A 13179-nucleotide genomic window follows, 5' to 3' on the forward strand; every position below is an offset into this window, starting at 1 on the left:
CGAGTTGTGACGTCTCAACCAATCACAATCATTCGCGCGGAATTTCAAACGTTTTTCAAATCAGATTCATTTACCGAAGTTAGATTGCTCCGCCGAATTCGTAAACAAAATAGTCCCTTTCACATAAATGCAAGTAAAACTGGATGCCGAGAACACGGTTTCATGTTAAAACGTAGTGTCATGTAAAATACATTCAAGGTATTAAAAAATATCAGTTGATCCGAGTTATTTCTCTCTTTAAGGTAACTGTGTGTTTTTGGTGTGGCGGAGTGATACCCCGGCACTCACGGCGAGAGACGTCATTGACGGCTGTTCAAAATAGCATACGTTAGCCGCCCGTCGAGTGTGTAGTACATTGTAGGGTATGGTAACATATCAATGTACGTTTAGTCTGATATGATATTATAGTGAAATTCCTCTTTGCCACATCCCGGTCGATGTTTATGGACTGCCGTACGTTGACGTGTCTTTGAGCGGACTTCCAGGTAAGACTGTAGTGCTTACAAATGTTTATCAGTCTCGTGCATTCGTGGTCACCACATTAGGTAGTTTCGACAAACTTAACTTAGCGTTAATGTAACATGTGTCACTGAAAAAGTTACGTTGCCGTGTAGTTTTTAGTATCACTTGAAGTTTTTACTACGTTGACATGAGGCTCTGACACGATTATAATGGTACTATCGATGCGATTGCACGTGGGATGTAGTAGCTCTGTCAGCAGTGTTTTTTAACTTTACGTAACACTACAATGTCCTTTTATGACTGAGATGCTACAATTAACGTTACCTCGACGTAAAATATTGTGTTGGCCAAAAAGAAAATCTCACAATCTGACTTGAATTAGCTAGTTAACTTACGTACGAAATATCATGAAGAAACGGAGTTTTTTCCGCAAACATCTAGCCTCCAGTTAGTAGAATATTTCTGAAAGCTAGCTTTCTGACTATAAAATGCTTATTTTTATATTCCAAAAATGTACCCTTGTTTACCTAACATTCAGTTGTTTATTCAGCTAGCTAGCTCTCTGTGCAGTTTGACACTCATATTTATTAATGTTCCCAGGTAACGTTACGAAAATGCCATTGCACGGAAAAATAGTCGTGATTAAGAGGAGTGGGGGAGACGGGACTGAGTTTCCCCTTATTGCAACATGCTTATTTGGAAGGTGAGATCAATAAAATACATTTTGTGGATGTGATATTGTACTACCATGTCTAAATCTCCTTTGTTTTCACTTGTCTCATCTGTATTGCAGTAGTTTTATATTGATACACATCAGATAGAAAACACTTGCATGTTATGTTGGAAGGCTGAATTTAGGATGTGTGGCCTCATGTTGAGGTGGACAGATGTGCTATATAAACCTCTTTGGTTTGGAGGCGGGCCATCTGCTAATGACGTGAAAATCTTGTATGCATGTCAGTTTCTGGTCTTGCATAACGTCCATCTGACTTCTTTTTGTATTTTTAAATCCCCAGTTCACAAGTTCACTTTACTTTTAGACCAGGGAGCATTTAATTCACTACTTATGGACAAGCACCACACACATGAAAACCTTGCTACACGCCACCTTACCTGTCTCTTTTATTTACACATTTGTTTCTTTGTGGTCTTACAGGAGGCCTGACTGTGATATTCGTATTCAGCTTCCTCAAGTCTCCAAGGAGCATTGCAGAATTGAGTTGAATGAAAATAAAGAGGTAACGATACACTTTGAACATGGCCACATTAACTTGCCACTGTGTTTCAGCTTAATATATTATATACCATAATGAGGAGTTGATATTGCAAAGTCCCATGAATGAATTCATGTTTTGATCATCACAATGTTGATTTTGTGGATACAAAGCTGAAGTCTAGCCCACACTGATATTCTGTTATTAGTTTGTTTGACAGACTGTGTGAAAGGAGCTGTATGTGTTTTTCTCTCAGGTCATTTTGACAAATTTGAGCTCTGTGAATCAAACTCGTGTCAATGGAGTGGTTTTGCAGCAGTCAGAGCGTTTGAAGCACGGAGATGTGATAACTATTATTGATCGTTCTTTCAGGTGAGTGTTTGGCTTCCATAGTCATCAACTGATTTTGTTAGTGTCAACATTTGCCCTGAGACAAATAATTCACCTGCAAAATGGCCATTTTATACATCAGTTACTCATTGCACGTTACCTTAAAATTGTGAAGACAGCTTGTTTTACTCACTTGTGTCCATTGTGAATGGGTAATTCAAAAAAGGTAAACGTTCTTCATGAATTGAAATAAATGGGGATCATGTTAAACAACACTAAAACTGTATCAAAACATTTGTTTTCAAACTCTAACACATTCCTGCAGCATAATCCAAGTCTCATTTATTCAGCTGTATGTTCAGTACTTCTCAAATACATGCAGTTTAGCTAAAACATGTTTTAAAACGTCAGTGCAGCTAGTCTCAGGGTATGCTACAAGGAGGCGTTAGTATTTTATATTGTTACGTTTTAGCAAAAGTTCATGTGTTTGGGGAGAAATGAGCATATGACTTGGGTTGCATTTCATGAAGACTGTTTGCCTTTTTTGGATTCTCACTTCACTGTGGAAAAACAAATGCCAGAAAAACAAAGTTTACCCCCAAATTCAAAGTAAGAACCTGGTGGGTTATAGATGTACAAATGGACATTTAGGTGATGTATTCCTACAAATATTTATGACCTCTGGGTGCTTTTTAAAAAGATTTTCATGAAAGCCTGTTATGTACTAAGGTACATAGTTCTGATAAATAACAATGCCAACATACTATAAATTTCAACTTAAGAAAAAAGTCAGATGTTGCTGAACTTTGTACCATGTGTTTACTCTGGCTAACAATTACTACCCACACAACAGAAACTGAAGTACTTTGTGGAATTCACAATCTACTCGGTTAACTTTAAGACATAAGCATTATCTGCTACCACTAGACCTCACACAGTCATCATTTCCATAGTCTACATGCCATTAAGTATCTCTCTGACCAGCTGCAAATGTTGTTTCTATTGTCTCTACGAGAGATTTACAGTTATGGGGCCCAACAGTCTCCTTGTAGTCACCTCTCTTTCATAGGGCACATTTAAAGAAACGTTAAATCTAAGTGCAGACAGAATGTATTAAGTGCACATATATTGGATGCAATTGAAAAGGCAAAGACATGGTCCCAATTCCTAGCTGTTAACCATTTTCATTACAGATATTAAGACCTTACTTACATTTGTTGCTAATTGTTATTTCAGGTTTGAATACCCTCCAGCACCCACACCAAAGAAGAGATCTTCCACAGGAGGCAAAACTGAAACCCTCAAAGTAATTTACTCATTATTATATTTAATCACTACAGCTTTACAGTGATCCCAGCAGTGTGAATTTGCTTCACTCTTGATGCATGTGATTATTTTATGAATGTAAAAATAAGTGTCTCACGATTAGGTTCTTCAAGATCAGCAAGTGGGGGACACAGTTACTACTGAAACTGGAGACAAAAGGATCTCTGAAGTGCCCACAGGTGAGAATGTGTGACAGTGGTTATTCTTAATTCAAAATGATAGTGCTCTACCTGAAGATAATGTTGCACAATCATCTGCATGCATTCCCAGAACATGATAGAAAAGTTTTGAATATGTAGATATTAATCGCAAATTTTACAGTGCACAGTGGTCAATGGCCTATCAAAGATGATTTACAAAGTACAGATCTTTTGCATCTTCAGCTTGGTCTGTAAAATATGGCTTTGGTGGCTGTAGTTTTGCTCCAGTCTCCAGTTGTTTAAATTTTATTTATACTATCAAATGTAAAAGCCTTACATTTGTTTGTTTTTGGGGGTTTTTTTGCCAATTTATAGACCCTCATCTGAAAGATGGAGCTAGCCATGACAACATCCAGCGGTCCCTGGAGATGGAGCCCAAGGAGGATAATGGCCTGCAGCAAAGCAAGACCACCTCCCCCTTCAATGATCTCTATCAAATGATCAAAAAATCTCTGGATGTCAAGACCCCTCGAAAATCATCTGCCAGTTTACTTCAAACACCTACTTCGAGGTATTGCACTCCAAGACCGGGTTCAGTCATGAAAAATGATGGGAAACCTGTAATTTCCACAGAAGACAAAAGCACTCCTCAGAAGGATGAAGCTAAAGCGTCTCTTGGAGCTGATGAAACCAGAGCAGCTGAAAATACAAGTGAAGGAACCCCAAAGTCTGTTAAGAAGCAAAGGAGGTCTTCCCAGGTCCCATCTAATGAGATGGCCACACCTGAAGTTGAAGCTGCCAAGTCAGAAGCAACTTTACCCCAGAAGAGAATCCGTACACCCCCACAGAGGTTCACTGCCTGTGAAGTTATTGAGCAAATTACTGCTCAATCACCCACATCACCTTTGAGACGGAGAAGCAAGGAGAAAAAAACTGCAGTGACTCAGGAACAAGAAGAGCAAGCGGCAACTTCTCCCAAAACAGATCGTCCTAGAAGGGCATCCCCCAGGAACTCAGGCAGTTCTGTGGTTGAAGTTGAAAAAGGTAATACATATTGTAATACTGTATTATTTATCTTGGAATTTGTTGAAATTGAACTGAATTACAGTAATTATTTAAGTATGTTGAAATAAATTTGTTTTCAACTGATGTACAATAATGTTTTCAATACATTTCTCAGTAAACAAGACCTCCAAAAAGCGCAAAAGTGGAGAACTTGCGGACAACTTACCTGCCCCACAAATAAAGAAGAAACGGGTCTCCTTTGGAGGTTACCTGTGTCCTGAGTTATTTGACAAACGTCTGCCTCCCGACTCTCCATTACGTAAGGGGGCCAGTCCGCGGAGAAGCTTATGTGTGTCTAAACCCAAACAGTCACTCCTCAGACGGGCATCAGTCATTGGCTTGCTACAGGTAAGACTATTGTTAAGGATGGTAACTCAAATAGTGTGACCTAAAATTTAAAATTGTTATCCTTCATATAAGACCATTAAAAATGGATCTTGTTCTTTGTAGTTTAACCAAGAGCATCCAGAAAGTCCTGCAAAAATGAGGACTCCTTCTCCCAAGAAGTCAAGTGCCAAGAATGCTTCTCCTAAGACTCCAACTCCTGGAAAGAAATCACCAAAATCGAGTTCCCCTTCTCCCAAGGCAACCTCTCCTGGAAAGAAATCCCCAAAATCGAGGTCCCCCTCCCCCAAGGCAACCTCTCCTGGAAAGACATCGCCAAAATCGAGGTCCTCTTCCCCCAAGGCTGCGTCCTCTGCAAAGAAGTCGCCAAAACCCAGGACACCTTCTCCCAAGGCTGCATCACCTGCAAAGAAGTCACCAAAATCCAAGAGTCTGTCTCCTGCAAGAGGAAGGTCTCCTGCAGTTGGTGGAACACCAGGAGTGCAGACCCCCAAAGTACAAGGGCGCTTCTCTGTGTCGCGCATCAGCACACCATCTCCAAATGCAGAAGACACCGTCACTGATAAAGGGCCTTCTTCAGTCACAGTCACTCCTAAAATGCCACAGAAGAGGAAGAGCGTCTCTCAGGAAACCTCAAGCGTGGCAAAGAGTGCTGCAAAACTAATGCGCAGAAGAAGTGGTATTTCACGGGCATCGATGAAAGGTATGTTCGACCCTGAAATGTGTTAATCAAGTTTTTATGTTGATGTAAAGTTCCTCTGTGTGTTTGTGTGCTGGAGAAAGAGGTTAAAAGAGCAAAACTCAAAGCCATTAAACTACTATGTTTAATTTCATTTTACCTAAAAACATCTTATATCTGTCATTTCAATTTTTTCATGTAAATATGCTCAACTGATAATCTTACAATGTCTGACTGGTGATGAAAAAATCTGAATGTTTTAACATTTTTATTATTTTTTTAATCAATTTCAGCCAAAAATTCCTGGGCAGACATTGTGAGATTTGGTCAACCTAAGGCTCAGGTTGCTGCTGTAGTTAAAAAAGCAGTCACCACAAAGACAAAGAAGAAGACCGTGCCCAAAGCACAGGTAAAGTATGATACTGTGATGATCACAGGATACATTCGCATCATTGTAACAATTACATGTTTCTTTTTTAGTCTTGCAACTGTCTTGGGTCTGTTCAATGAAGATTAACACTTACATTATTTATTATTTTTAGCCTGCATGTCGACTGTTAATTTAAGTGTTTTTTATATAGTAGCATGCCCAATATTTTACAAACTGCACTGACCACGTCTTTGTCAATCTGCTCAGACTCCTGCAAGAAAACTCAAAGGCCATTTCAGCACTGGACATGCAGATTCACCTGTTACCATTGTTGTGGGCCGAGCTCACAAACAAAGAGTTGTACATCCAACTGGTGCTGCACCTAGACTGGTCACCAATACCGCTCTCCTTAAAAAGAACATGAAAATGGATGAAGACTTGACTGGTAATTGCTTCTCTTTCTGTTCTGGCGAATGGAAACATTTGATTATAGTAATGATACTTGGACTTCAGTGTTGTAATTGCTTATATTTTTGTTTTCAGGAATTTCTGAAATGTTTAAAACCCCAGTAAATGAAAGGAAGAGAAGGTCTGCGATCAATGAGAACAACACCATGAAGACACCAGTGGGAGGCCTGGGCACGTCTGTGGTAGAACCATCAGTGTTAAACACACCTGAGGAGCCAGGTAGAGTTTGTGGTGGGGAACCAAAGCATTAAATTTGTTCTCTGCATACTTGCTAAGACCAAGGAGGTTTGTCAGATTAAGCCTGTTAGGTAATGAAATGTGACTTATTTTACAGGTGAAATGATCGTGTCTCCACTGAGTGTTGCGTCAACTGTAAAAGACAGACGATACAACAGTGAGGCTGTTCAACGCCTCCTCAATGATGACCATGAGTCTAGCTTTGTCAGTGATGCCCCTACCTCGGAGATTCCCTCTGATCATTCTAGTGAACAGCAGTGCACAGATTTGAAGATGATCTCTGTAACAACTCCCAAACAGAAGCCAGAATTACCAGAATGTCTCACCGGGGTGAAGAGAATCATGAGGACACCAAGACAGAAGGCTGAACCTGTTGAGGACTTAAGAGGGAGACTTCTGAGGACACCTAAACAGAAGCCCAAACAACAGGAGTGTCTCACTGGGGTTAAGAGGATCATGAAGACGCCACGACAGAAAGCAGAGCCTGTTGAGGACCTGAGAGGGAAGATTTTGAAAACCCCCAAGCAGAAACCTGAGCAACAAGAATGTCTCACCGGAGTTAAGAAGATGATGGAAACTCCAAAACAGGAGGCTGAAGCTGTAGAGGACATCCGAGTGGAGCTTCTGACAACTCCCAAACAGAAGCCTGAGCAACCAGAGTGCCTCACTGGTGTTAAGAGTATTTTTAACACCCCACAACAAGAAGCTGAACCTCTTGAAGAAATCCAAGGAAAACTTCTGGAAACTCCCAAAGCTCTAGAGGCCGCTGATGCAAGTTTGGAAGATGCTGAGGAACTTGCGAAGACACCAGCAAAAATGCAAGAATCTGAAGACCTATCTGAAGTGGCAGACATGAAAACTCCAGACGTGAAGAGCTCCCCACCGTTATGTCTCACAGGTGTAAAGAGAATAATGAAGACACCCAAGGAGAGAAGTGCTCCAGTGGAGGATATGGTTGGTGTGAAGAGGCTCATGAAAACTCCCAGAGAGAAGGGCGCGCCGGTTGAGGAGAACTTCGGTATCAAGAGACTCGTGAAAACCCCAAGGCCGAGCAGTAATGCACCAGTGGAAGACTTTGAGGGGCTTCAGGAGCTCATGATGGAGCCACTGACTGAACCTTCAGAACAAATGGAGACAAATGAGGTAATAATTGAAACACATGTATCGGCTTTTAATTGTATCAAAAGGATTAGTTTGAATTAAGTATTTGAGAAAGATACTCACAGCGACTGGCAGGTAGTGTGATTAGCAATAGGAACAGTTGGATTCAGCTGTATGATAAGGCAAACTAACACAATGAACTGAACACTGCAAAAAAACCTAACATTTTAATTAGCACTGTAAATATCTGTCACTCTTTCAAATTACAGGGAGTCATTTAATTTAAATCTGAAAAAACAAAGAATTTGGTTTAGCTTCAAAATGAGTGTCAGGTACTCTCAGTTAAGCGAGCTGTTTTTGCAGCTTATCATTTTCTTGACATAACACTGGTCTAAACATTTAGGCTTATTTCATTTTTCATTTACAGAGATTTGTCGTGAACCTAATCTGTGGAGCCACAGGCTAACACTATTAAGTGTTACTAAGCTTTATAAGAAATGTGTGTGTTGTCTGCATGGTTTATTTCAAAGGGAAGGCTTATCATCTAAATTGTTTTTATTTATTTATTTTTAATTTTTTAGCAGGTAGAAGATCAAACAGCTCCAGACTGTGAAGAAGCTGTAGCCAAAGGTGAGTTGTTTTTTGTGTGTTTTTTTTAAGTTTGATAAGATAAATGATAGATGGGTAATAAATGACTTTACTAGGGATAGTTTTGTAAACTGCATTACATTGATGAGCTGATTTCTTTGTGGTTTTATTGTCTTCCCCCCCTTATAGAACTGGACCTTGCCCACGAGGAGCCACAGGACAATGTGCCATCGGATGCAATTGATAATGTTCCCCAAGCTGACACTGATGAAGGTATGTTGACTAATGAATCTATTATGTAGAAATTACTTATGATGAGATTATGTGTTTAACAAACCCTTAAAACATGGAGAGATCTGTTTCCTGAACCATTGTTGGCATACTGTATTGGTATACCTAAAGATATGGTCTGAAAACTAAAAACATTCTTAAATATTTTTTGTTGGACTGTCTGAATGAACCATGACACAAAAAAGTCCTTGCTGTGAAATCTTATTGTCAAAACATGTCTGAAACCCAACAGCACTTGTTTTTCTTGTATTCCCATTATAATTGTTGGGTTTTTTTTCTTTGTCTTATTTTAGAAGAGGATGCAGAAAAAGTTGTCGTTGATGACCACATGGAGGAAACGCAAAGTGGACACATTGAACACGAGTCATCAGACGTTGTGTCTCAAGCAGCTGAGGATGAGGTGATGGCTGTGGAACAACCCAAAATGGACACGGCAGATGAGAATTCATCCAAAGACCAACCTGAAGTGGACGCAGTAGATGAGAAAGAATCTGAAGACCAACCTAATGTGGAAGAAGTGGATGAGAATATACCTGAAGTGGACACAACAGAGGACATTTTACCAGTGGAACAACCTAAAGAGGATGCAGTAGATGTAAATATACCTGAAGTGGAGACTGCTACTAGAGAAGTCACGGAAATGGACACATCTGCCACAGATACTGACCATGAGAAGAAATCTGTTCGAGGCAGAAGGGCAAAAACCGCGGAACCTAAAGCAGCCGAGGATAAACAGGAGGTAGCAGAATACTCTGAAGATATTGTCTCTGCTCCAGTAAGAGGAAGACATGGGAAGAAAGCTGAAGAAACAGCACAACCTCCCATCGAAGCTGTTCCTGAGGAACCTGTAACTGAGAGTTTACCTGAAGCCGAGATGACAGCTTGCAAAGACGCAGAAATGGATGCAGACATCGCTCAGAAGAAAACCGTGCGAGGCAGAAGGGCAAAAACAGTGGAACCTAAAGCAGCTGAGGATAAACAGGAGGTAGTAGAACATGCTGAAGATCCTGTGGTTCCTGCTCCAGTCAGAGGAAGAAGAGGGAAGAAAGCTGAAGCTGCTGCACCAGCCGCTGTAAGACAAACAAGAGGCAGAAATGCAAAGTCTGAAGAAATCAATGATGAGCCCACTGTGGAGAAAAGTGAGTCTCTGCCTTCCAAAGTTACTCTTAAGGCTAAAAGAGGACGAAAAGCTGACGATAAACCTGAAACAGTCCAAGAGGTTGCCACTGAAACTGAAATGGCGGCAGAACATGAGAATGAACCAAGTCCCCCAATTGATGTCAGCCAGGAAGCAAATGACAGCGCAGCACCCCTGAAGAAGGCCGAGCTGAAGCCAAAGAGGGGGAGAAGAGCTAGACAACCTGAAGAACCAGTGCCAGAGCAGCAAGATGTGCCGAGCACTCACAGTGAGGACCCTCCCCAAGCTGACATGGCTAAAGGTATGTCGTCTACCTTGTTTATGTTTTTGGGCTAAACTGAATAAAAACTATGTCCAACGTCATGCAACACATGTATAAGTAAGGGATCAGATGAATGTGTTTCAATTGCTGGGAGAGTTAACATTTGTGTATGTCCCACTAACCTAAAAAAGGCATTTTAGCCGTAAACAAACAGGTGTTGATGACTGAAGTATTTGCTCTGCACCCCGAGGAAATGTTTTATCAATTCTTGACTTTGAGTGAGTTGGTACATGACAGTGTGACATCAGATGAGTCATTCCACTGGCAACATTAAAAACTAAAATAGCTACAGAATAAACGAGATGTGTACAAAAGAGGGCACAACAAAAGTCAAAATTGCCCCCAAAAGTAAATTAATAATTTGAGATATAAAAGGATAAATACAATTTTTTTTTTTAAAATACGCAATGGAAGACAGAACAGTGGACACATAGTTATATATCACCACATATTGTAATACAATTCAAAAATCTGGTCTCTTGGTATGATTTCTGCCAGTCATCCTGGCCAACATGGATTCATGTCAGGCATTTTTAAAATTTTTATTATTATTATTGTTTTCATTTTTTTCATAACATTGATCCATTCTTTGATTTCTGGGGGGTTTAGTTGATTTTCAATACCTCAGTATTCACTGAGCTGCTTTAGTGACCTTGTAATGGATGTTTATTGGTGAACACAAATCCTGGGTCATGCGCTGTATTTAACGGATCAATTATTTGATAGTTTAACAACTGTAAAATTAACTTAACATTTCTCCTTTGTTGTCCTCTATTATTTCAGAAGCTGATGCAAATGAAGTCTGCAGTGAACAGCTGGAGGTGGTGCCCACTGAAGATGATGAAAATAAATCATCAGATGCCATGGAAACGGTTCCTCCGGCGCCTGTAACTGAGAGTTCACCTGAAGCGGGAGCAGCAACCAGCACAGTCACAGATATGGATGCAGCTATCGTTCCGAAGAAAACTGTTCGAGGTAGAAGAGCGAAACTGGCCGAGCCCAAATCCGCTGAGGATAAACAGGGAGCTGAAGAACACTCTGAAGATCCTGTCGTCCCTGCTCCAGTCAGAGGACGAAGAGGGAAGAAAACCGAAACTGCTGTAAGACAAACGGCAAGAGGCAGAAATGCAAAGTCTCAAGAAAGCGCCTCTGAAGATCAGCCTGAAATGGCACCAGAGAAAGCTGAGGAAACCATGCTGGTGCCTGAGACTTCTACTGAAGCTGTGAGTGACCACACTTCTCCAATAAATGAAAATGATTCTGAACGCCCTGCCGGGGAAGCTGTCGTGAAGCCCGTTAGAGGGAGGAAAACTAAGCAAACACATTCTGAGCCACCTCAACCAGAGCCTGAGAAAACTGCAGTTGTGAGTGACGAGCCTGTTACAGCAGACGCTCAACCTGCAAAGCCCAGGAGAGGGAGGAAGGCAAAAACCGATACTGAACAAAATGAGGGGGTGGAAGAAACGGTTGCCGCTGTGGAGACCAAGCAGCAGTCTCAGCCTCCAGTCAGGGCTAAGAGGGGAAGAAATGCCAAACAGGAAGACGAAAAGCTCGAGTCCGCTTCAGTGGAGACGACTGAATCCCAGGAGCCGGTTAACAAGGCGAGGAGAACCAGGAAGGCAGAGCAGGACAATGTCGAGCCAAGAGAAGAAGCTGAAACGGTTGTTCCAGAGAAGGCTGAAGCCCCAGTTGTTGCTGAACCAGTGAAGATCACTGAACAGGCTGCTCCAAAACCCCGGAGAGGCCGCAAAGCAAAACAAGACACTGAGAGTGAAACCCCTGTTGAGCCCACTGAGGTCCCTGCTGTTAACTCGGAAAAGATGGAGTCTACTGCTGTTGAGACTACTGAATCACAGGATGTGGCTAAAAAGGTGAGGAGAACCAGAAAGGCAGGGCACGACCACGCAGAGCCAAGAGAAGAAGAAGTCCAAGCCGTTGAAAATGCTGTTTCAGAGGAGGCTGAAGCTGCAGTAGCTGCTGAACCAGTGAAGATCGATGAACAGGCTGCTCCAAAACCCAGGAGAGGCCGCAAAGCAAAACAAGACGCTGAGAGTGACGCTCACATCGAACCCACTGAAGTCCCTGCTGTCAGTGCCGCAGACAAACCGAAACGCGGTAGGAGGGGAAAACAAGCCCCCGAAGATGTTGCAGTCTCTGCTGTAGAACCAGAGGAAAAAGCTGAACACGAACTGGAGGCTGAAGTGAAGAACGATGCTCAACCAGACGGTCCAGTCGCTAAACAAAGCAGGGCAAGAGGGGCGAAAACATCATCGAAAAATGAGGTTTCACAAGCCGTTCCAGCCAAGAGAGCCCGCCGAGGAGCAGCGCTTCCTCTTGAGGAGACTCATGCAGAATCCTCAGTCCCGGTCTCAGAGCCTGTTTCAACTTCAGTAGAGCCAGCCAAAAGGGGAAGACGGGCGGCAGCAAAGTCAACAGCAGACGATGCCACGGTGACCAGTGACCAGGCAAATCCCACTGAAGACTCCAGCAATGCTGTCGTGGAGGACGCAAAAACAACCAAAAGATCTGTCAAGTGGAAAGCAGACTTAGAGGTCTTTGACATTCCCAAAGCAACACCTGTGAAGGCAGCTCGAGGCAGGAAGTCAAAACTTGGAGACGCTGAAAGCAAAAATGTGTCAAAGGATGCCGACAAAACTGAAGAGGAAGATCTCTCAGACAAACTTGTCGAAGCTCAGCCGGTCAAGAGAGCCAGGCGAGGGGCAAAGGTCGCTGACGTGACCGCTGACAAAGCTGAGTCCACCAACAAGGGGAACAGTGTTGAGGCTGAGACGCAGCCAAAAACCCGAAGAGGAAGAGCCTCAAAGAAATAAATGCAATTTGTATATATTCTTAATCCGGATGACATTTTTTTTCCATTTACGATCTTTTTGTACTTGCCATTTTTATGACTTTGTATGGCATTTTAGAAAGTAGTTTTATAGACGGAAAATGACGCACTGCTTTTATTTTTTTCTTCAGTACAGCAGGGAATCTTGTTCTAACCATTTTGGTGACAAGTTGTATGTTGTTCATTACTGGTTTTGCAAATATTTTTATGGTAAAAAAAGTGATTATTAAAATTTTTTTCTGTACAATGGGAAAA

At 41.8% G+C, this 13179-nt stretch overlaps 1 protein-coding gene across 2 annotated transcripts; it reads left to right on the forward strand.

Moving 5' to 3' along the window:
- The first annotated feature begins 320 nt into the window (after window positions 1-320).
- On the forward strand, window positions 321-13179 carry mki67 (marker of proliferation Ki-67). 2 transcript variants are annotated; one of them, XM_042508266.2, is made up of 17 exons: window positions 321-485; window positions 1063-1165; window positions 1619-1700; window positions 1933-2048; window positions 3243-3312; window positions 3436-3511; window positions 3848-4516; window positions 4653-4885; window positions 4988-5585; window positions 5855-5970; window positions 6199-6376; window positions 6475-6618; window positions 6734-7779; window positions 8319-8367; window positions 8515-8598; window positions 8910-10055; window positions 10860-13179. In XM_042508266.2, exons 2-17 carry the CDS (start codon window positions 1077-1079, stop codon window positions 12905-12907), a joined length of 6744 nt encoding a protein of 2247 aa, XP_042364200.2. In that variant the 5' UTR covers window positions 321-485; window positions 1063-1076; the 3' UTR covers window positions 12908-13179. The 2 variants fall into 2 exon arrangements, with proteins under 2 accessions (XP_042364200.2, XP_087926194.1); XM_088070068.1 differs by having other exon boundaries at window positions 10863-13179.

The sequence above is a fragment of the Plectropomus leopardus genome, chromosome 19 (assembly GCF_026936395.1).
Source record: "Plectropomus leopardus strain MGB_pleo_1.0 chromosome 19, ASM2693639v1, whole genome shotgun sequence".
Lineage (NCBI taxonomy): Eukaryota > Metazoa > Chordata > Actinopteri > Perciformes > Serranidae > Plectropomus > Plectropomus leopardus.

Bases quoted from the DNA above. Each gene is read 5' to 3' on its own strand.
- mki67 (XM_042508266.2), top strand. From the start codon at position 1,077: ATGCCATTGCACGGAAAAATAGTCGTGATTAAGAGGAGTGGGGGAGAC. The intron at 3,512-3,847 runs GTGAGAATGTGT...GCCAATTTATAG, and splicing joins GATCTCTGAAGTGCCCACAG to ACCCTCATCTGAAAGATGGA. The intron at 5,586-5,854 runs GTATGTTCGACC...AATCAATTTCAG, and splicing joins TTCACGGGCATCGATGAAAG to CCAAAAATTCCTGGGCAGAC.